Raw genomic sequence first — 21,214 nt, forward strand, 5'->3', positions numbered from 1 at the left:
TGTCATTACCTCTCATGAACAGACTCAGTCAAACCGAGCCTGCTAGTATTCTTCTTGGTTGCATTCTTTGCTTCCAAATGATCTTTTTACAGATTTTATTAACTATCACAACAGCAATCTTTAAGTGCCGTGTGGCGGCTGTAAAAAGTCTCCCCGTACTTGGATTCAATGTTGTTATATTTGCTGGTCCTTTAGGATCATGGAGTCCATTCAACATATGTGTAATAGTGTTCCGCTTAAGCCGGTGCTAGGGGGCGTGAGAGGTGTTGCACAATTTCATTACCTCTCATGAACAGACTCAATCAAACCAAGTATGCTATTATTCTTCTTGGTTGCATTCTTTGCTTCCAAAGGATCCTTTTACAGATTTTATCAACTATCACAATAGCAATCTTTAAGTGCCGTGTGGCGGCTGTAAAAAGTCTCCCCGTACTTGGATTCAGTGTTGTTATATTTTCTGGTCCTGATGGATCATGGAGTCCATTCAATATATGTGTAATAGTGTTCCGCTTAAGCCGGTGCTAGGGGGCGTGAGAGGTGTAGCACAATTTCATTACCTCTCATGAACAGACTCAGTCAAACCGGATGGCTATTATTCTTTTTGATTGCATTCTTTGCTTCCAAAAGATCTTTTTACAAATTTTATTTTCTACTTTCTTGTTTTTGAAGGTACAGTATAGAAATTTGGACCACGATTATAACTTTTAATACAGATTTCAATACTCCTCTTTAAATATTCTTAACCCTGACCTACTGATCTACTTTTTTTTGTTTTTGAAGCTACAGCAAAGAAATATGGACCACAAGTATAATGTTTGATATAGACTTTAATACTCGTCTTGAATAGTCTTAGTCGTGACCTACTGTCCGTTTTTCTTGTTTTTGAAGTTACAGCTTAGAAATTTGGACCATCTGTATAATTTTTGATACAGATTTCAATACTCACCATGAATAGTCCTAAACTCGACCTACTGATCTACTTTTTTGTTTCTGAAGATACAGCAATTTTTAATACAGGTTTTAATACTCAACTTTGATATTCTTAACCATGGCCTACTGACCTATTTTCTTGTTTATGAAGCTACAGCAAAGCGATTTGGGAGATTTGGACCACCTATATGATTTTTAACAGATTTCAATAGTTATTTTGAAAATTCTTTACCATGACCTACTCACCTATTTTTTAAACTTAAGCAAAGAAATTCAGGTGAGCGATATAGGGCTTTCTTGGCCCTCTTGTATATTGTACGTCACCTGTTGAGGTTATGTTGGTTTTCTGGTGTCGGTCACCTGTTGAAGTCACACTTTTTGCCAATCTTAATGATACGGGGTTACACTTATTTTATGAAGTCTTGCATAACTTTGAAACTGGATTATGTAGGTCACCAGTTCAAGTCATAAGAAATCTTAATAATGCCATAAATGCTGTATTTTCTACCTGTTCTATATGAAATGGAAACCTTGTCTGAATGGTTACAATCTAGGTCAATTTTGAAACTTGATAACAAAGTCAGGTGGGCCGGTGGTCTAGTGGTAATTAACACGCTTGACTGTCAATCCAGAGGTCCGGGCTTCGAATCCCGGTCCAGGCACTGGAAATTTCTGAGATGCTCTTGAGTGTCTCCCACCTAACTAGAGGCCTCTACTGGTTCTTCCCAGGAAAGACGGCTTCGCGTGTATCGGTGCTATAAAGTTCTGGGCGCTTTATCTCACTCTGTCCCCCTCTGGTCAGATCGCACTGTGTCTGTACTAGTAGAGGATGATTTCGCGCCCTGTCTGGCTGCAGTTGCTATATGTAAAGCGCCTTTGAACGTGTTTATCATGAAAAGGGCGCTATATAAATCTGGTATAATAATAATAATAATTAATTTTAATCGGGAAACTAATAACACTGTATAGGCCACATTTTCTACATGATCTATAATATGAAACTTGGTTTGACTGTTTGCCTTTATAAAAAATCTAAGTCAAATTTGAAACTGGATCATCTTGGGTAAAAAAAATTTGGTCACAAGGCGAGCTACTGTGATACACCTATGGCTATCATCTCTCTTGCTTTGTGTGTCATCAACAGTTTTAGTGTTGACACTAAGTAGTTAAAACGTTTAGCCCAGTCTTGGTGAATTTTAGTGAATCTTTTTTAATAAAATATTGTAGAAGGTTGAAACTGGGTCATCTGGAGTCGGAAAGTAGGTCAATAGGTCGAATTATAGAAACTTACAATCACAAGAGGCCATATTTTCTACTTCAACAGTTATTAATTCTAGCCAGAGTGTTTTTTTTTTTTTTTTTTTTTTTTTTTTTTTATAAAATCTTACTCTAGTTCGAAAAGTGGTTCACTTAGTGTCAAAAACTAGGTTACTCGGTCAAATCAAGTAGAAATGTTTTACAATACTAGAAGCAACGCTTTCTATGTCACTGTGTTGATTAAAATCTGGAAAGTAGGTCCTTCGGAAGCACCGCGAGTACAAATCAAACAGTGAAAATTGCAGACTTGGTTTGATTGAGTCTGTTCATGAGCAGTAATGGAAAATGCAACACTGCCCATGCCCCCCCCCCCCCCCCCCCCCCCCCCCCAGCACCGGCTTAAGCAGTATTCAATCTTCAAATCTAAATGAGTTGAAATCTTATCAACACTCCAGTGGCAATATTTTTTACCTTACCTTGATGAAATTGTCAGAATGGTAGTTTTTTCTGAATGCTAAAGACACTGCCGCCAGAGTGATTGCACACCTTACCCTGTATGTATGTTGTAGAAGCTTTAAAAATGTTCACTTCAGTAACTACTAGTCTGATTTTGAAATAACTTCACAGAAATGTTCCTTCGTTGACCTTGTACTATTTTTGGCTATTAAAATTATTCCGGTCTGCCAGAAACATAGTCACCAGAGGGTAAAGTCAAGTTTTCCTTGTGTAACATTTCAGTCTTCCTGCAAGAAAAATGTCCATGTCCATCTGCCAAAAATGGTAGACTGACTCATAACTTTAAAATAGATACAGTCTAAACTTTGTTTGCCTGAACTCTGATTTTTCAAGCAGAAACCACAGGAATTCACCGTCATGTCGCAACAAAATCTCTGTACAATGTATATTGTCCAATGGCTTAACTAACAACAACTTTGTCAGTCCTGTTGTGTTTGAGTGATGTATGTCTCATTTTCTGTCAAGTTCACCAGAAACCCACATACAGTATATGTAAAATGGTTGTACTAACAACTGATATAATAAGTTAAATTAAAAATGTTGATGGGTTGTATATATGATTCATGAGTTCGAATAGGTATCCTACTTGGGAGCTAATTTGAATAAACAAGAACTGAATTCATGAAATTCTATCTGACATAATTATCAGAGAGCTGCATTTTCAAGCGATTGCATGCCAGTTTAAAAGTAAATATCGCACTATTTCAGAAATCTAATAGAAGATGTTAAAACTTTAAAACTCAAGGTTAGGCCCTACTTTGATTCATTTTTGCAATGAAATGATATCATGACAGAATTTGTCATGGAAACGTAGCTCATACACCACCACTACAATTTGGGGTATATTTTTATTAGCTGATTTTGTAGTTTGTGTATTTGACTGAAAATATTTTTCGTGCGACAAGCATGACCCCCATTTTCCTTTTGAATTTTCTTCAGCACTTACAATATTTTTCAATAAAATGTATGTTACAGATATTTAAAATTGGTCATGATGTGAGCCGCAGGCATTGGAAGTATGTCAATTTTATAGATTAAAGAACAGCTATTTACTGTGTTGTAACCAAGAAGTTAAATTTGGTGTAAAGTGGTACTTGGAAAGTAACAATATATTGGCCCACCAACAGGCTGGCTTCAGGTCATTCCGGTCAACAGAGGATCAAACAACATACCTTGCACAAGAAATCGAAAATGCCTTCCAGGCAAAACAGATTACTCTAGGAACATGGGTAGACCTTCAGAGAGCATTTGACAAGGTATGAGTGGATGGTCTTCTGGTGAAACTACAGAGGAATGGTGTTGGAGGCACCATGTACAGATGGATAAAGTCCTATCTCTCCAACCGAAGGGCTAGAGTGAACCTTGATGGAACCTCTAGTCATAAGTTTCTGCAGAGAAATGGAGTTCCCCAAGGAGGAATACTCTCTCCTACTCTCTTTCTTCTCTTCATCAATGATCTGGTGGCTGAACTTCCGAGAGGAGTCAAAACTGCTCTCTACGCGGATGATTTGGTGCTTTGGTGCTCAGAGGAATATGCAACAACTGCTAACTACAGGATGCAAGAAGCCACAGACAGGCTTTCAGCCTGGGCAAAAGAATGGTGTGTTCAGGTCAACACTGAGAAGTCCTGCACAACCCTGTTTTCACTGTCACCAAAGCAGACAGATGCTGGCTATATTAAGATTTGTGACACCCCACTTGCAGAAGTGGAGGAGGCAACATATCTGGGAGTAACGTTCGACAGGCGCCTTACATGGAAGGCACATCTAACCAACGCAGAAAGCAAGGCACGAAAAAAGCTTTCCATTCTACGGAAACTTGCTGGTACAAACTGGGGAGCACACGAAAACATACTCAAGACAGTATACCTTGGGACCATTAGACCTATCCTAGAGTATGGCTCCTCAGCTTGGATAACAGCAGCCAAGACAAATCAGCAGAGGTTAGACAAGGTGCAAAATCAGGCTCTTAGGATCATTACAGGAGCACTGAAATCAACACCCATTAAGGCCATGGAAGACGCTACCGCCATCCCTCCACTTGCCAAGAGAAGAGAGTCCAAAACTCTGGTACAAACCAGCAAATACCAATACCTTCCGGATCATCCCATGAAAGCCAAATTAGAAGGGCTTACCAAAAATCGTTTAAAAAGAGGCAGGTTTGCACATGAAGCCAAGAAGCTCAACAAAACCTTTGCAGAGCATCTTGGACAACCCACTACTCCCTTCACTGTTCAAGATCTACCAGAGCCATGGAAACATGACCAATCCAACCTGACTATACGTACCAATGTTCCTGGTCTTCCCCCAGGTACTTCAGATGGAATGACCAAGCTATCCTTTACACAGGCCATGATCCAAGACACATATCCGTCAGAGACATGGACACATGTGTACACAGACGGCTCAGCCTCAGCTGCAATAAAAGACGGAGGAGCTGGCATCTTCATACTGTATACCTCGGGAAGATCAGAGACAAATAGTATCCCAACCGGAAGGCACTGTACCAACTATAGAGCAGAAACTTAGGCCATCAAACAAGCTATTAAACTCATTGAGGAGTCTCAAGAGAGCTGCCCCAACGTGGTTAACTTCACGGATGCTCTGTCAGTACTCCAAGCACTGGAAAATTCCAAACAAACATCCATCTCCAGGGCACTGTTCAGTCTATGCAGAACAAGAGTTTTGTCCTTACAATGGATACCTGCACACTGTGGTGTACCTGGAAATGAGAATGCAGACAGATTAGCCAAGCTTGGAGCTACAGATAACCAGCCACAGAATGCCATTACTCACGAGGAGAAGGTGACAATGATCAAAGCACTTACAAAGCCAATGCCAACCAAGGATGACTACCACCTACTAGAAAGATGGGAACAAGTCATCATCTTTAGGCTCCGCACAGGACATAACAGGTTAAATGCCCACATGTGCACAAAGCTTAAATTGTCTCCCTCTCCGATGTGCCCCTGTGGTCTGGAACAGCAAACTGCTGAGCACATTCTGCAGAGATGCCCACGTCTGGAAAACCAAAGAAAAAGTGTGTGTCCAAACAGCACCCCAATGAATACCAAAGTGCACGGCAAGAAGGAGGACCTGAAGAAGACAGCATCCTTCATTGCTGGATCAGGGGTGACAGTGTAGGCGGTGAACGCCAAGAAGAAGAAGAAGAAGAATTTGGTGTCCTTCGCCTTTAGAGTAATTCTAACGATGTAAAAATTAAATGACGCAGAAACCGGTGTCATTGTAGAAACACCTTGGACGTTTGGTCTCTGTAACAACACAAGTGGTAATTCCTGTGTGATTTTGTTTTTATACCCCTACTCATTGGGCTATTCCAGAAAATATCCAACCCCACTGTGGAATCAGTTTTTTGGCGGGGGGGGGGGGGGGGGGGGGGTCGGGGGGGAGGAGAGAGTATTTTTGGAAGCAGTTCTCATTAAAAAAAATTGCTTCACATGGGGTGGGTATTTTCTTGAATAGCCCATTTATGTGGGGGGCACAGAATGTTGCTGCTGTCCGTAAATACATCCTGAAATCTTGTGTGTCCAACATCTCCTACAGGCTACACTATTAGCCGGATTTGCTTCAAACTTTTACAGATGAACAAGTTACAACCTTGATGTGCAGATGACCATAAAGGAAGGGTTAGAAAAATGTGCAGCCAGTCGCTTGAACCCAGAACCCCTCGCTTACAGGGTGACAAATGTAACCAGCTGCTTGAACACTTTGTGACATTCTCCCTCCTAACATGACGAAGGAACCTGAAATTCCTCTTTATAGAGGGGGTCTTTTTATATAGACTTGTGATGGCTTGATTATTGATAGAATTTCAGGTTCCTGTGACATGACCAAGTCTGTACCATGACATACACACCTACAAATTGGAAATTCGTCCTCGAATTCCAGATGCACATGATATTGTAAGCATTGTAACACTGACAAAGCAAGCATGCCACGGCCCCACTTTGGGCACCAAAATTAATGTCACAGGGTGAGAAAAATGTGCAGCCAGACCGGCACTCAAACCCGGGGCCTCTGAATACCGTTCCGATGCTCTACTCACTCAGCTACTGGGCAGCCAACACATTTTCTCCCTGTTTTAATATTCAAGTCGTATACCATGACATACACAAGGGATGGGCTATTTGTAGATGGAGTAATACGAGTGCATCTGCCTTCAAAGGGCAGCTAATTCAGAGTTTAATTTTTAAAATACTATCTCGATACAAAATGGTTGACAATTTAATCAACTTGAAACAATACCTTCAATTTCATCAATTTAATGCATAATTATAATAAAACCAGGTTATAACATTTTTTTTCTTATTTTAAGAGGGATTAAGGCCTCAATAAATTAAAAACTTGTTTATCGGATTTGCCGCTCGTATATTTTCTGAAACACAAAAAATACTTTTTTTGTTTTTGGTTTGCATTAATTTTGCCCGCTTGAAAATAAATCAAGCCAAAATTTGTTGGTGCGCTACTTTTTATGGACGTAACAGTGTACAAATGCTTATAATTCCAGTCCCAGATTATTTTAAATTGGACTTAAATCACAATAAATACATTTCATCTATAATATATCATGATACTTATATTTAGTGGCATTAAAGTTATTTCCTCTTATGCAGTTAGGCCATTTTCTTCGAATGTTTACCAAAATGAGTTGCCACAAAAATCGGATTTATTTCATTGAAAACACACACTAATTTATTTGATAACATCAATCTACATTATTTTGGTAAGGGTAAATATGTACTGATGCATGTCACTTTTCTGCTTTCTGTTTTTCCTGTCCAAATGATCAGCATTTGTATACGAAAGTGGGTGGGGTAAGGAATTTACATTATGAGTTGTGTTCAGACCAATTTAGATCTTCAAATTTTCCAATCCTCGAGTAGAATAATGTTAATGCACGTTAATCTCCATTTCAGACCTTAATTGAGACTTTGTTTCAACAAATTTAATCTGTTAAGAAAGTTTAAAGTTAGAACAAGAGCTCTCCGTAAGACAGCATGCTCGACTTTTCTCAGTGCTTGACTCTGAATTAGAGCTTTGCCAGTAAAAGGGGCATATTAGTCAATAGCTTTGAAAGTAACAGAGATATTGGACGTTTTTATAAAACTTTAACAAAAAAATTCTAAGTTAAAAAGGGGTGTAACTCTGTCAGAATTAAAATCAGAGTTTTGGGGATTATTTCTCCTGGTGTAGACTTTGATAGTAAATAATATTTTAAGTTTCAAGTCAAAAGCTTTAATAGTAACAGAGATATTTGACTTTATCAAAAACTGGAAAAGTCGAGCTACATTTTCATAGCAGTAAACATTCAAGTCACATCTATTTCATGCTTATGGTTTAAGGTTATGCAAAGTAAAAGGGCTGTACATTCTATTTTAAGGTTTTTATTAGTTAATCGAGAGCCAAAACAAGACAAATATATTTCTTTGCTCACTCCTGATTTTCTCAAAAACAAAAAAATATTTTAATTATTTTTTCGCTCGCCGCCTCAATTTTTTCAGAAAAAAATCTGATGAACAACTTTTCAATTTGGTGTGGCCCAAGGTAAATAACCACTTTGGAGCCTCACTTGGCATTAATTTTTTTATGTGAGGAAGCCATTCATTTGGCTTACAGAAGGTCGATGGTTCTACCAAAGTGCCCACCCATGATGAAATAATGCATGGAGGGGCACCTGGGGTTTTCCTTTCCCATCAAAGCTGGAAAGTTGCCATGTGACCTGTAATTCTTTCGGTGCGACGTTAAACCAAACAAAAACAAAAAACAGCCATTAAAAGCCTCTTCTAATAAAAAATAACCAGGTATATACTAACATATAATGTGAAGGTTAGTCAACAGGAGTCGAAAATTCTATCAGCAAGACTCCAGAAGTCTTATGTTAAAAATAAATACCCCCTATATATGATATTATTTTAGATATAGTTTGGTTTTTTTTTTTTTTTTTAATTTCTGGAGTCTTATTGATAGAAATTAGAATTGACTCCTGTTTTATATTAGTTGAATATGTTATTATTTTTTGCATTAAGTTACAGAATTTTCCCGTTACAGGCAAGTTGTGAGTTACTATGAGAAAAACAGGGGCCAGACTGACCCTTTCTGGGGCAATGGCAAGGCAGACTCAGCTGGAACCATTGGAGTCTTTTGAGATGAAAAGTTCAAGTCAGACTAAGGCAGAACGAGAAATAAAGGTACATATATTTCTTTAATATATTATCACTTGCCCTTTCAAGTCCTGATTAGGTTGTATTGTGAGAAACCCATCTATCTGGCGTTTTGAAGTGTGGTTGTTTGTCCACCAGGGAACAAAATAACGATAAACTGGTATACCAGGAGGGCATATTTCTTCACAATTAAAAGCTTAAAACTCGCCATCTTATTTGAACTATTTTGTTATGTCTTTGGACCTGAAACTAAAGTGTTATAACATATATTACTGTTTTTAGCTCGACTATTCGAAGAATAGTCTAGCTATTCTACTCACCCTGGCGTCGGCGTCACACCTTGGTTAAGTTTTTGCATGCAAGTACATACAGCTGTCATTTAAAGGCATATAGCTTTGAAACTTATTTATTCTTTTTCTAGGTCAATTACCAACCTCACTGGGTCAAGTGCCATAACTCTAACATGTATTTTGAGCAAATTATGCCCCCTTTTGGACTTAGAAAATTTTGGTTAAAGTTTTACATGCAAGTTACTATCTCCAAAACTAATACAGATATTAAATTGAAACTTCACATGTGTCTTCGGGGTTATAAAACTAGTTGATAGCACCAAGTCCCATAACTCTGACCTGTATTTTGGGCAAATTATGCCCCCTTTTGGACTTAGAAAATCCTGGTTAAAGTTTTGCGTGCAAGTACATACAGCTATTACCAAAAGGCATTATAGCTTTGAAACTTATTTATTCTTTTTCTAGGTCAATTACCAACCTCACTGGGTCAAGTTCCATAACTCTTAACATGTATTTTGAGCAAATTATGCCCCCTTTTGGACTTAAAAAATTCTGGTTAAAGTTTTACATGCAAGTTACTATCCCCAAAACTAATGCAGATATTAAATTGAAACTTAACATGTTTCTTCGGGGTTATAAAGCTAGTTGATAACATCAAGTCCCATAACTCTGATATGTATTTTGGTCAAATTATGTCCCCTTTCGAACTTAAAACTCTTGATATTTAACATTTTGGGTAATAATTTCCTGCTTCTGTGACAATATTTCGAATAGTCGAGCTTGGCTGTCTTACGGACAGCTCTTGTTATTATTGTTATCTGTCAGTACAGGCTATATGAATTTTCTATGGACTTAAAATTATGTCAGTTTATAATTTCAATGTGGCCTGATAACAGTTTATAAACAAACAAAGTCAGAGGTTTTAATATGGAAGACAAGCATAGTAAATATACAGTAATGTTTGAATGTTCATTATTTATACGGCAACTGTTTATTTTTATTTTAAAATCTTTTAATTTTTCATTTATTTTTACTTTAGAAAAATGAAGTACTGGTTCGAGTCATAAATTCGGCCAGGTCGTAAATATTCGGCCATTCACTTTAAAGCTTTTTTTGGAGCCAGATGCTTGAGAACGCATCTGTGTAATCACAAGTGCTTGCGTTAGCAACAAATTTGGTAAAAAACAACAAATTTAGGTGAGTAGAAAAAAAGTTGTCTTGACCTAAAGATGTGTACTCTGAACAGCAAATATTTTGTCTCGCGGGTCGCGTGAGCTCATCGCAGGCGCTCAATTATGCTGAGGCCCGAGGGATTCTGAAGGTGTTATAACACAAAAAGAGCATGCGCTAACGCAATTCTAGCATAAAATGCGTAAAATCCAGATAAATGAACATCATTAAATTTCCATGAAATGTGCGTTTAAGTCTACGTTGTTTTTCACCTTGACGTTATTTCCTTTTGAATTATCCGTTTTTGGGCCGTGATACAGCATGTAAGCACAAGAATCTCTGTTAACACACGTTTTCTCTCCTGTTAAAACACCCTGATAGGTAACAATAACAACAGTTTTATGTTGGAATGTGTAATAAACAGTGATGATAAAATTAATCTACGTCATACCGGTGTGAGAAGAATGAAAGGCGCTTTTAAAATTTCTGTTGACAAATATTTCCCACGAGGTATGCTATTGAAATTGATTGCAGTTTGTTGAAAAAAGAACGATTTGGCTCTAGCATCGTTTTATTTCCAAGACAATGTTGAAAATATAACCAACTTTATGTTTAAAAAGTGGCCGAATATTTAAAACCTCTAGAAGGTAAAATGTGGAGGCTAAACTTGTCCGATATTTTAAACGCGGTTTTATTGTTTACTATACTGTAAACGGCCGTTAATGATAACAATGTTGCTTGTACTAAAGCACATATGGTAGAAATTTTGTACAAATCCATGGTATAAAGAAAGAAATATTTATGGAAAACCGCGAAAAGTGGCCGAATTTACGACTTGAACAAGTATTATTCTGTAGTATAGAAATACTGTAAAAGCACGTATTTTTGCTGGGTCATAATTTTGCGAATTTGAAATTTTGAGTATATTCGCTAGGTTTAATATTTGCAAAATTGGTAAAAGGTATCCTGCTTGAATTAGAATTCTACTAATGGTGAATATTTACGCGAGGATTAATTTTTGCGAGATGTAGGGCTTGCAAATACATGTATAGCGAAAATTAAACCCTCGCAAAAAATTCTGCTTTTACAGTGTGTAATTTTCACAAATAAGGCGTAAAAAAAATTGTTTGTTTCCGGTATCCCGACCTACCCTAAATTTTTGGCCCGACCCTAAATGTTTTTATGGCCTTGGAGAATATTTTTTTCAACTTTTTAACAAAAAGATGCAAAACTGCACTTTTTATGCTTTAAACATGGTCAGTGATGTTAGAAATCAACTTACTGATGCTCTAAAGGCATAACCCCCTTATTTGTAATCATTTTTTGACAAAAAAATAATTTCCGAAAAGTCTCCCTTAATAAAAAAAATTTCAAAAAAAAAAAAATTTCCGACCTACCTACCCTAATTTTTTTGAGCATGTTACCGGAAACAAAGAATTTTTTTTTTTAGGCCTAAGTAACATTCATTATTAAACGTTTGAGCTGTTTTAAATGTCTGTTTTTCATTTTCAGCTTTTAAAACAAGAGAACCAGAAATTAAGAACTGATCTTGCAGATGTCAGGTTTGTAAAGAAAAGTTTCTACTGTTATTTTCATTTTGAAATATTACATCAGACTTAAGTTTGAAGGGCTCAGCAGAAAAGCAGTCAATTTGTATTATTGTAGATAATGATAGCCTAATTTCTCATTGAGCCCCTTTACCTCTGTTACATTCATTTGGCAATGATTATTCAGTATACTGTGAAATCATTAATATTCGTGGGGGACTAATTTTCGTGGATTTCGTGGTTCAGTTAATCCACGAAATTTAATCCCAACGAACAAGTAAAATTCCCATTCATTTTGTGTTCAAAAGTTGAAATCCACGAATTCATATCCCCACGAAATTACCGTTTTGACCAAAACCACGAAATTTCATGCCCACGAAATTAAATGATTTCACAGTATTGTAAGACTGCTGTGTTTTTAGCTCTAGCAGTCTTTCTCACTCAAGCAGTTCATATAGACCTTGACAATTTTCCTTATACTCACTATGTTAGGATTACTCGAAACCTGGGATAACTCAAGCATTCTGTTTATCCTTTTGGGCCTCAAGTTAGGCATGCTGGTAAAACCTAAGTTGTTTCTAAACAAAAACAAGAACAGCACATATCTGTTAACAACAGAAACTAAATATTTCTATTTTTTCTATGGATGTGTTTATTGATGAAGTTGACAGATGTATTCCATAAGATTATTTAAAGTTATATTAATTCATCTTGAAATTAAAATCATTATTATACGCCCGTCTGAAAAACGGGACATATTATGGGAACGCCCCTGGCGGGCCGATGGGCGGGCGGGTGGGCGGGCGGGCGGCGTCCACAGACCTTGTCCGGAGCATATCTTCTACATGCATGGAGGGATTTTGATGAAACTTGGCACAGTTGTTCACCATCATGAGACGGAGTGTCATACGCAAGAACCAGGTCCCTAGGTCTAAGGTCAAGGTCACACTTAGAGGTCAAAGGTCAAATTCAAGTATGACTTTGTCCGGAGCATATCTTCTTCATGCATAGAGGGATTTTGATGAAAGTTGGCACAATTGTTTATCATCATGAGACGGAGTGTCATGCGCAAGAACCAGGTCCCTAGGTCTAAGGTCAAGGTCACACTTAGAGGTCAAAGGATACAAGAATGAAAACTTTGTCCGGAGCATATCTTCTTCATGCATAGAGGGATTTTGATGAAAGTTGGCACAATTGTTCCTCATCATGAGATGGAGTGTCATGCGCAAGAACCAGGTCCCTTGGTCTAAGGTCAAGGTCACACTTAGATGTCAAAGGATACAAGAATGAAAAGTTTGTCCGGAGCATTTCTTCTTCATGCATGGAGGGATTTTGATATAACTTGGTATAAATGTTCACCACCACAAGACGGAGTGTCATGCGCAAGAACCAGGTCCCTAGGTCTAAGGTCAAGGTCACACTTAGAAGTCAAAGGTCAAATTCAAGTATGACTTTGTCCGGAGCATATCTTCTTCATGCATAGAGGGATTTTGATGAAAGTTGGCACAATTGTTTATCATCATGAGACAGAGTGTCATGCGCAAGAACCAGGTCCCTAGGTCTAAGGTCAAGGTCACACTTAGAGGTCAAAGGATACAAGAATGAAAACTTTGTCCGGAGCATATCTTCTTCATGCATAGAGGGATTTTGATGAAAGTTGGCACAGTTGTTCCTCATCATGAGACGGAGTGTCATGCGCAAGAACCAGGTCCCTAGGTCTAAGGTCAAGGTCACACTTAGAGGTCAAAGGATACAAGAATGAAAACTTTGTCCGGAGCATTTCTTCTTCATGCATGGAGGTATTTTGATATAACTTGGTATAAATGTTCACCACCACAAGACGGAGTGTCATGCGCAAGAACCAGGTCCCTAGGTCTAAGGTCAAGGTCACACTTAGAGGCCAAAGGTCAGATAGAAGAATGACTGTCCGATGCATTTCTTCTTCATGCATAGAGGGATTTTGATGTAACTTGGCACAATTATACACCATCATGAGACGAAGTGTCATGCGTAGTTCCCTTCTTTAGAATTACTTCCCTTTGTTGTTACTATAAATAGCTTATATTGTAACTTTTTCATTACTAGACGTAGGGAAAAATCGAGACCACTTTTCTGTAGTACAACATGCATGTTACATCCAATTTTGAGGTGTATTTTGACCAATCTCTACCTGGTAAGGATTTTTGTTTGGACTTGAAAAAAAATTTTTTTGTATTAAAATTTTATTTTTTTTATTTTTTTTTTATTTATTTTTTTTTTTTTTTAAAGATTAACTTCCCTTAGTTGTTACTATAAATAACTTATATTGTAACTTTTTTATAATTGACCGTAGGGAAAAACCAAGACCACTTTTCTGTGGTACAACATAGTTGTTACTTTCTAATTTTAGGTGTATTTTAAGGTATCTCTACCTGGTAAGGAGTTTTTTTGTGGACTTACAATGATTACTAAACAACCACAAAATTAAAATTACATCTGCAAATACAGGTGCTAGAGTAAATAAATTTGCTGTGACAGGCGTATATTGTGACATTCTGGCACTCTTGTTTTCTCTCTATTTCTCTCCAAATATTTTTCACAATACTGTATACTCATTTGATCATAGAAAATACAGCAAATATAAATCTAAAAAGTTTAAGTAGAATCTGCAAAGCGAGAAATTTTACATACTAAAATTTTGCAAATACATCATTCAAATTGTGAGAAAGTTCATTAGAATCTACATTATTAAAAATTTCCTGTTTGCTATAATGTCTTGATCATTGTGATTTTTCCATGACTGACCTTTAGGTCACTGTACAACCAGCTCATACAGGAGAACAGCCATGAGAAGTTTGATGAAAGAAGGGTAACTCTGTTGAAATCACAGATAATACAGCTTGAAAGACAGGTATGTTTATTATACCAAATTTATATGTATCACTTTTCTCATGGTAAACATGTTCAGAGATGATTTACATAAAAATGCAGCCACGAAATTCCAGACAGGTACTGATCAGTCTTATCAGAGGGAAAGAGCTAGAGAAAGTTTACTGAGGAGTGTGAGAGAGAGAGAAATAGAGAGAAATTTTAGATACAGATATGTCTGACTGACGGAGCCTAGCTCTTTAAGCTCACCGTTAAGAGTGAAGTGTTAATGGTGAGCATTTAGGATCATTCCTAAACAACAAAGCCAGTTTGAACCAAACTTCACAGGAATGTTCCTTAAGTGGTTTTCTTTTAAATTCCTTTCAAGTTTTGATAATCCATGCAAAATTCTGATTGCCGAGGCAACCAAAAGTAATTCTACTCGGAAACTGCAGGCCCAATTTCAGCAGTGTTCCTTTAATGACTGTATACCAAAGTCCTTTAACCCTTAACCTGCTATATTATACGCCCGTTTGAAAAACGGGACGTATTATGGGAACGCCCCTGGCGGGCGGGCGGGCGGCGTCCACAGACCTTGTCCGGAGCATATCTTCTACATGCATGAAGGGATTTTGATGAAACTTGGCACAGTTGTTCACCATCATGAGACGGAGTGTCATGCGCAAGAACCAGGTCCCTAGGTCTAAGGTCAAGGTCACACTTGGAGGTCAAAGGTCAAATTCAAGAATGACTTTGTCCGGAGCATATCTTCTTCATGCATAGAGGGATTTTGATGAAAGTTGGCACAATTGTTCATCATCATGAGAAGGAGTGTCGTGCGCAAGAACCAGGTCCCTAGGTCTAAGGTCAAGGTCACACTTAGAGGTCAAAGGATACAAGAATGAAAACTTTGTCCGGAGCATTTCTTCTTCATGCATAGAGGGATTTTGATATAACTTGGCACAAATGTTCACCACCATGAGGCGGAGTGTCCTGCGCAAGAAGCAGGTCTCTAGGTCTAAGGTCAAGGTCACACTTAGAGGCCAAAGGTCAGATACAAGAATGACTTTGTCCGAAGCATTTCTTCTTCATGCATGGAGGGATTTTGATGTAACTTGACACAATTATACACCATCATGAGACGAAGTGTCATGCGCAGTTCCCTTCTTTAGAATTACTTCCCTTTGTTGTTACTATAAATAGCTTATATTGTAACTTTTTCATTACTAGTCGTAGGGAAAAATCGAGACCACTTTTCTGTAGTACAACATGCATGCTACATCCAATTTTGAGGTGTATTTTGACCAGTCTCTACCTGGTAAAGATTTTTGTGTGGACTTACAATTTTCTTTTTGATTTTTTTTTTTTTTTTTTTTTTTTTTTTTTTAAGATTAACTTCCCTTAGTTGTTACTATAAATAACTTATATTGTAACTTTTTTATAATTGACCGTAGGGAAAAACCAAGACCACTTTTCTGTGGTACAACATAGATGTTACTTTCCAATTTTAGGTGTATTTTAAGGTATCTCTACCTGGTAAGGAGTTTTTTTGTGGACTTAGAAAAACAAAACACTTAGTTATTACTAAACAACCACAAAATTAAAATTCCATTTGCAAATACAGGTGCTTGAGTAAAGAAATTTGCTGTGACGGGCATATATTGTGACATTCTTGCACTCTTGTTTCTATAATGGACTGGTCCATCTTTCAATTTGGACAGTACCACTTATTACTCAAAGGGGTTTTCACTGAAAATTTACTGACTGAATAGCAAACAGTGCAGACCATGATCAGACTGCACGGATGTGCAGGTTGATCTTGGTCTGCACTGGTCGTAAAGGCAGAATCATCTGCCGCCAGCAGGCTAAGGGTTAAGTCATGTTTAATTGTTAAATTGTGAAAAAGCATTGATGGCCATCTTCTTGTCATCTCCTTGATGTATCTTTGATTTCGATAGAATGTTACAAATACATACAGAACCACAAAAGAAAAAAAAAAAGAAGAAAAAAAAACACAGTGTTATTGAGAAAGGGCACAGGAAAAGGATGGAAGTTAAGGACAATTTATATTTGGATTTTTTGTGACTATATAGGTTTACATTTGGTTTGGTAGTGGTAAGACTATAGTGCTGGACTCATTTTGAAATAATTTTCAGAAATGTTTTCTTGAGTGACCATCTGTCAATCTGATTTGTTCAAAAACCTGGCAGCTAGAGGTCAAAATAGAAAAATCTTGATACATCATCTGAGTCTGCAGACCAGTTTTCAGTTTAATTCAGTGTTTCTTGTTCTACCTTTTTGAGATGTCATGTAAGTCATGTAAGCACTATAGGCTCATCAAAGCCCTCTTGTTAAGTCTTGTTAAGGACAGCCATTTCATATATACTTTATTCACTTAATATGTTGCTGTGTATATTTTCAGCTGTTGTTATTCAGCGAAGCTTTGTCATCTAGAAGTGAGACCCTGTTTGAAGTGGAAAACAATCTCCACTGGCTTGCAGATAAATGCAGGTATGGTTAAACCAAGCAAATCTTTTGGTAATTCAAACTGACAGACAGTTTTTTTCCATTTAACTTGTCATGGAGTACAAATACTGAGCAGACAAACAACAAAAATATAAATTGTTATGAAAATGATAGCTGTAGGCCTCTGTTTTTAGTGTGAAAGTTTACTAAAGGTGTTTCTATTAACAGAAAATGGTATTAACTTTCCCAAAAATAGTGAGGACTCCGTCATAAATATGAAAATTGTTAGGCAGATATTCATATAACTCAAAATGATTAGTTTGGACATATTCAAGTGAACTTGTTCAGAATCGGTTAGACTTTTCCTGTGGTAATGTGACCAAGCTATAAATATATTATTGAAGCACTGTGAAATTATTGATATTAATGGGAGGACTTAATTTTATGGATTTCATGGTTGTCAGTTAAATCCTGATAAAGAAAATCCTTAAGTCAACTCAAAAGTCTTTCAAGTAAAAACATTAACATGAGGCTAATGCATGGATACAAATTTCGTACGCATCTGAGACATGTCTTTTTAGCTCACCAGGGCACAGCATGTTAATGTGGTCATTCACCATCCATAGCTTAACACATCTTCTTGCCAGAAACTTGGCCCAATTTCAAAACATTTTCTCACAAATTTTTCTTGGGTGATCCTCTACAACAATGTTTTTTAGATTAATCTGATTGGTTACAAAACATGGCTATAAGAGGGCCTGGTTACTTTCCCATATATGATTACAGAAGTTTTTGGAATACTGTCTGCCAAGCTGACTTTCGAGTTATTCTGATTTGACAAAAAAGACATAACCACCAGAACTAAATATTGAAAAATCTTTAAATGCCATCACTGCCTAAAGCACTAAATGGCTGCTGGTAGAGGGGCTGGTTTGCCATGTATTGTATGGCTTTATGGAAAACTATGAGAATTTTCTCTTCTGATTCTACAGGCCAGGGGTCCTCAGTGGCCGAGTGGTAAAGGTCACTGACTTACAGTCACTTGCCCCTGACAGATGTGGGTTCAAGCCATGTGACGTTAAAGCCTACAAAACAATCTAAAGGCCAGATTTCAAAGTAATTTGGCACTCATGATTTGATTCTTGGTGGACTCAACTGAAATTATTACCTAAATATCGGAGCTGTGGTTAGTGATCAAGAGACATCATGAGCTTTTTGTTTTGTGTTGAGTTTAAAGTCACAGTGACACAGTTTTGATGATACGGCCTTTTCTTTTCAGTTTTAAAAAGGTGGAGGGAGACAGGGTTGGCGTCTGTGTAAATCCACCGACCTTCTGATAGCTTCCTCACATGAGAAATTTCTAGTCTCATACTGTGAAATCAGATATTTTGTGGCATAAAATTTCATGGTTTTGGCCCATATGGCTATTTCATGGGGATATGAATTTGTGGATTTAAAATTTTGAACATTAAATGAATGGGAATATTACTTGGTCATTGGGATATAATTTCATTAGTTCTCCACAAATATATACAATTTTGCAATACTTTGTCATGTGAATCTTTAGATATTGTTTTTATAGGTCATTAATAAGTAAAGAAGTGCATGGTCCACATGTTCCTGTAGAGAGGTCTGAGTTAACTTTGATGGTGGAGACTGCAGAATCAGCCAGGATTAAATTGTACAAACAGATAGAGGTAAAAGACCAGAGTACTCAAACTCTGTAATCCTTATACATTTTGAAAATTACTCTTGATATATATGTAACATAATACCTCATTAAAAGCAGTTAATTCCTTTTGAAATGATGCATATAATCAAAATTTAACATGAGTTTTTATGAATGCATGATACTTTCATTCTACCCTCTTATCTTACTATATGATATAGATTTTTCCTTCAACATCTGTGACTGAATGGCATTAAAACATAATTCTAATATGCTTGTCTTTGTTAAAACACTCTTACGCTAGAATAACGTCACGTTAACGTGTGGTGACGTCAAAGTTTTTGTTGCGACCAAGAAAGAGCGCTTCTATATTTTATCTACTGTTTTAGATTAAGGGCATATTAGAATCGAAATAATTTATAGCACAAGCGTGTTTTAACACTATTTATGCACTCGGGTGGTAAAACGTTGTTCAAATAATTTCACCTGGGCTGCGCCCTTGTGAAATTATTACGCCTGACGTATAACCACCCATTTTGCATAAATAGTGTTAAAGCAGTCTTTTTCTATAAATTATTTCTTAAATATATATATATTCGGTATCTCGTATTCCAAACGATTAAGCGTTTTTCTTCAAGATAACTGAAATTCGACTTAAAGTGATATTTTGTGCAAGTGTTTTTGTAACGGGACTTGCACATGTGTTAGAGATACCTGGAATTTTAAGATAAGACAGTTTGAGATATTGAGTTTTAACTGATATATATGACTTTCGTGCAAAATCATAACATGTCTTATCATGAATGTTTATTTGCAGGTTTTAAATAGAATTGATATATATTTTAGAACAGATCAACAGAGAATTTATCAAGGCCATTTAAGTTCACAAGTGACTTTCTGCAGTGTAGTAAAGAAAGTAATGTTACACTACTTGAGGTGGCATCTGGAAATCTGGAACATCTAAATCTTAAACATGTGGTATGAAATACTTAATATTTATGTTGGATTGAAATATTTTAGAATACTGTATTTGTATAACCTGCTGAAAGCTTTTGTAGGTATATAAATGTGAGGTCACTAGGGATGTTGTTGGGAAAAGTTGTCTTTTCAAGCTTGCCAGCCAGAGGCTAAGGTTGAACTTCCTTTTGCGTATGTGTTTAAATGCACAATTTAGGTCATATAGCAACTTTTCCAGCTTTTGTTGGTGTAAGAAGACCAAAGGTGTCCCTCTAAGCATTGTTTTAAGCCATGGGCCATCATGTGGTGGAACCATGATCAACCTTCTGTAAGCCAGCTGGATGGTTTCCTCACAAAAAAAAACATCTACACCCTAAACATGGTTTTGAACTCATATCAGTAAAGGGCAAGTGATTAGAAGTTAGCAGCCTTAACACCTCTGCCATGGATGAACTATTAGTGTATAGATTGGAACTAGAGCATCTTTCGCAATTTACCTAGACCTTTCTATTGAGCTACTGGAGAGTGTGAATGACTGAGGCCCAAATTATTTTTACTAATATTTTGTGTTTCGATCCAAGTCTTGAATACTTCTTGTGTAATTGCCTAAGTATTCTTTTAATATCATAAAGTGAGGTAATAAGACAACAATCATTGCATTTGCCTAATATTGACCATTCTTTTAAAAGTAGAATTTTTTTTTATATCATGTCGTTGAAATTTTTATTTTGACAAATGACAGAATTATGAGCAAGCATAATGTACCTACAGGCATTTATTCTATGTGCATTTAGTTTTGGTTAGGGATGGCAACGAATATTCGTTCAAGACATGAATATTCGAATACTGTTTCACTATTCGAATATTCGGGGAAAAAAATATAAGATTATAATAAATAAATAAAAAACAAATGAAAGAACCAGTATATTTTCGTCTATCTAATTTACCTAAATTCGCTTTCATATACGCGCAAAAATGGCTTCTGTCGCTGTCAGATGTGTCACTTACTTTACTTGCTTACCTTTAGAAATTTTATTGGTCTCCAATTGATGTAAATCCATTATAAATCGCCTTGTTTTCGATAGGTGCGAACCACATGTAATTAAAAATCATCAGAAAGCACTTGAACTAATGACTCAGATTTCAATCAAAATCGATTTAAGAAGTATTTGAGTAAAGAAAAATGCCGAAAAGTGTTGAAAACAAGTCAAATGTGATGAATATTATTTTTTGTGTAAAACTGATCATACTCTTGATAATAAATGCATTTTGTATGGAAAAAATGGTAGAATCTTCTCAATATTCGGACAAAGGGTAAAGTTAAGCAAAATATATCTTTTATTAGACTCCCCCACCCCCACAGTCTTAATTTTACACCTTGTTT

General features: G+C 36.8%; 1 protein-coding gene across 2 annotated transcripts in view; it reads left to right on the top strand.

The window, feature by feature from the left end:
* The first annotated feature begins 5,938 nt into the window (after nt 1-5,938).
* The window catches only part of LOC123566343 (girdin-like), a 30,839-nt gene continuing 15,563 nt past the window's right edge, over nt 5,939-21,214 (top strand). Inside the window, exons 1-7 of one of the 2 annotated variants that reach the window (XM_045360329.2) lie at nt 5,939-5,991; nt 8,772-8,911; nt 11,857-11,906; nt 14,682-14,781; nt 17,161-17,249; nt 18,787-18,901; nt 19,720-19,851. In XM_045360329.2, the coding sequence (XP_045216264.2) occupies nt 8,789-8,911; nt 11,857-11,906; nt 14,682-14,781; nt 17,161-17,249; nt 18,787-18,901; nt 19,720-19,851 (609 nt within the window). In that variant the 5' untranslated portion in view covers nt 5,939-5,991; nt 8,772-8,788. Of the gene's footprint in view, nt 5,992-6,153; nt 6,350-8,771; nt 8,912-11,856; nt 11,907-14,681; nt 14,782-17,160; nt 17,250-18,786; nt 18,902-19,719; nt 19,852-21,214 lie in introns of those variants that run through there. The other variant, XM_045360330.2, reaches the window with a different exon arrangement.

The sequence above is a fragment of the Mercenaria mercenaria genome, chromosome 8 (assembly GCF_021730395.1).
Source record: "Mercenaria mercenaria strain notata chromosome 8, MADL_Memer_1, whole genome shotgun sequence".
In the NCBI taxonomy this organism is placed as follows: Eukaryota; Metazoa; Mollusca; class Bivalvia; order Venerida; family Veneridae; genus Mercenaria; species Mercenaria mercenaria.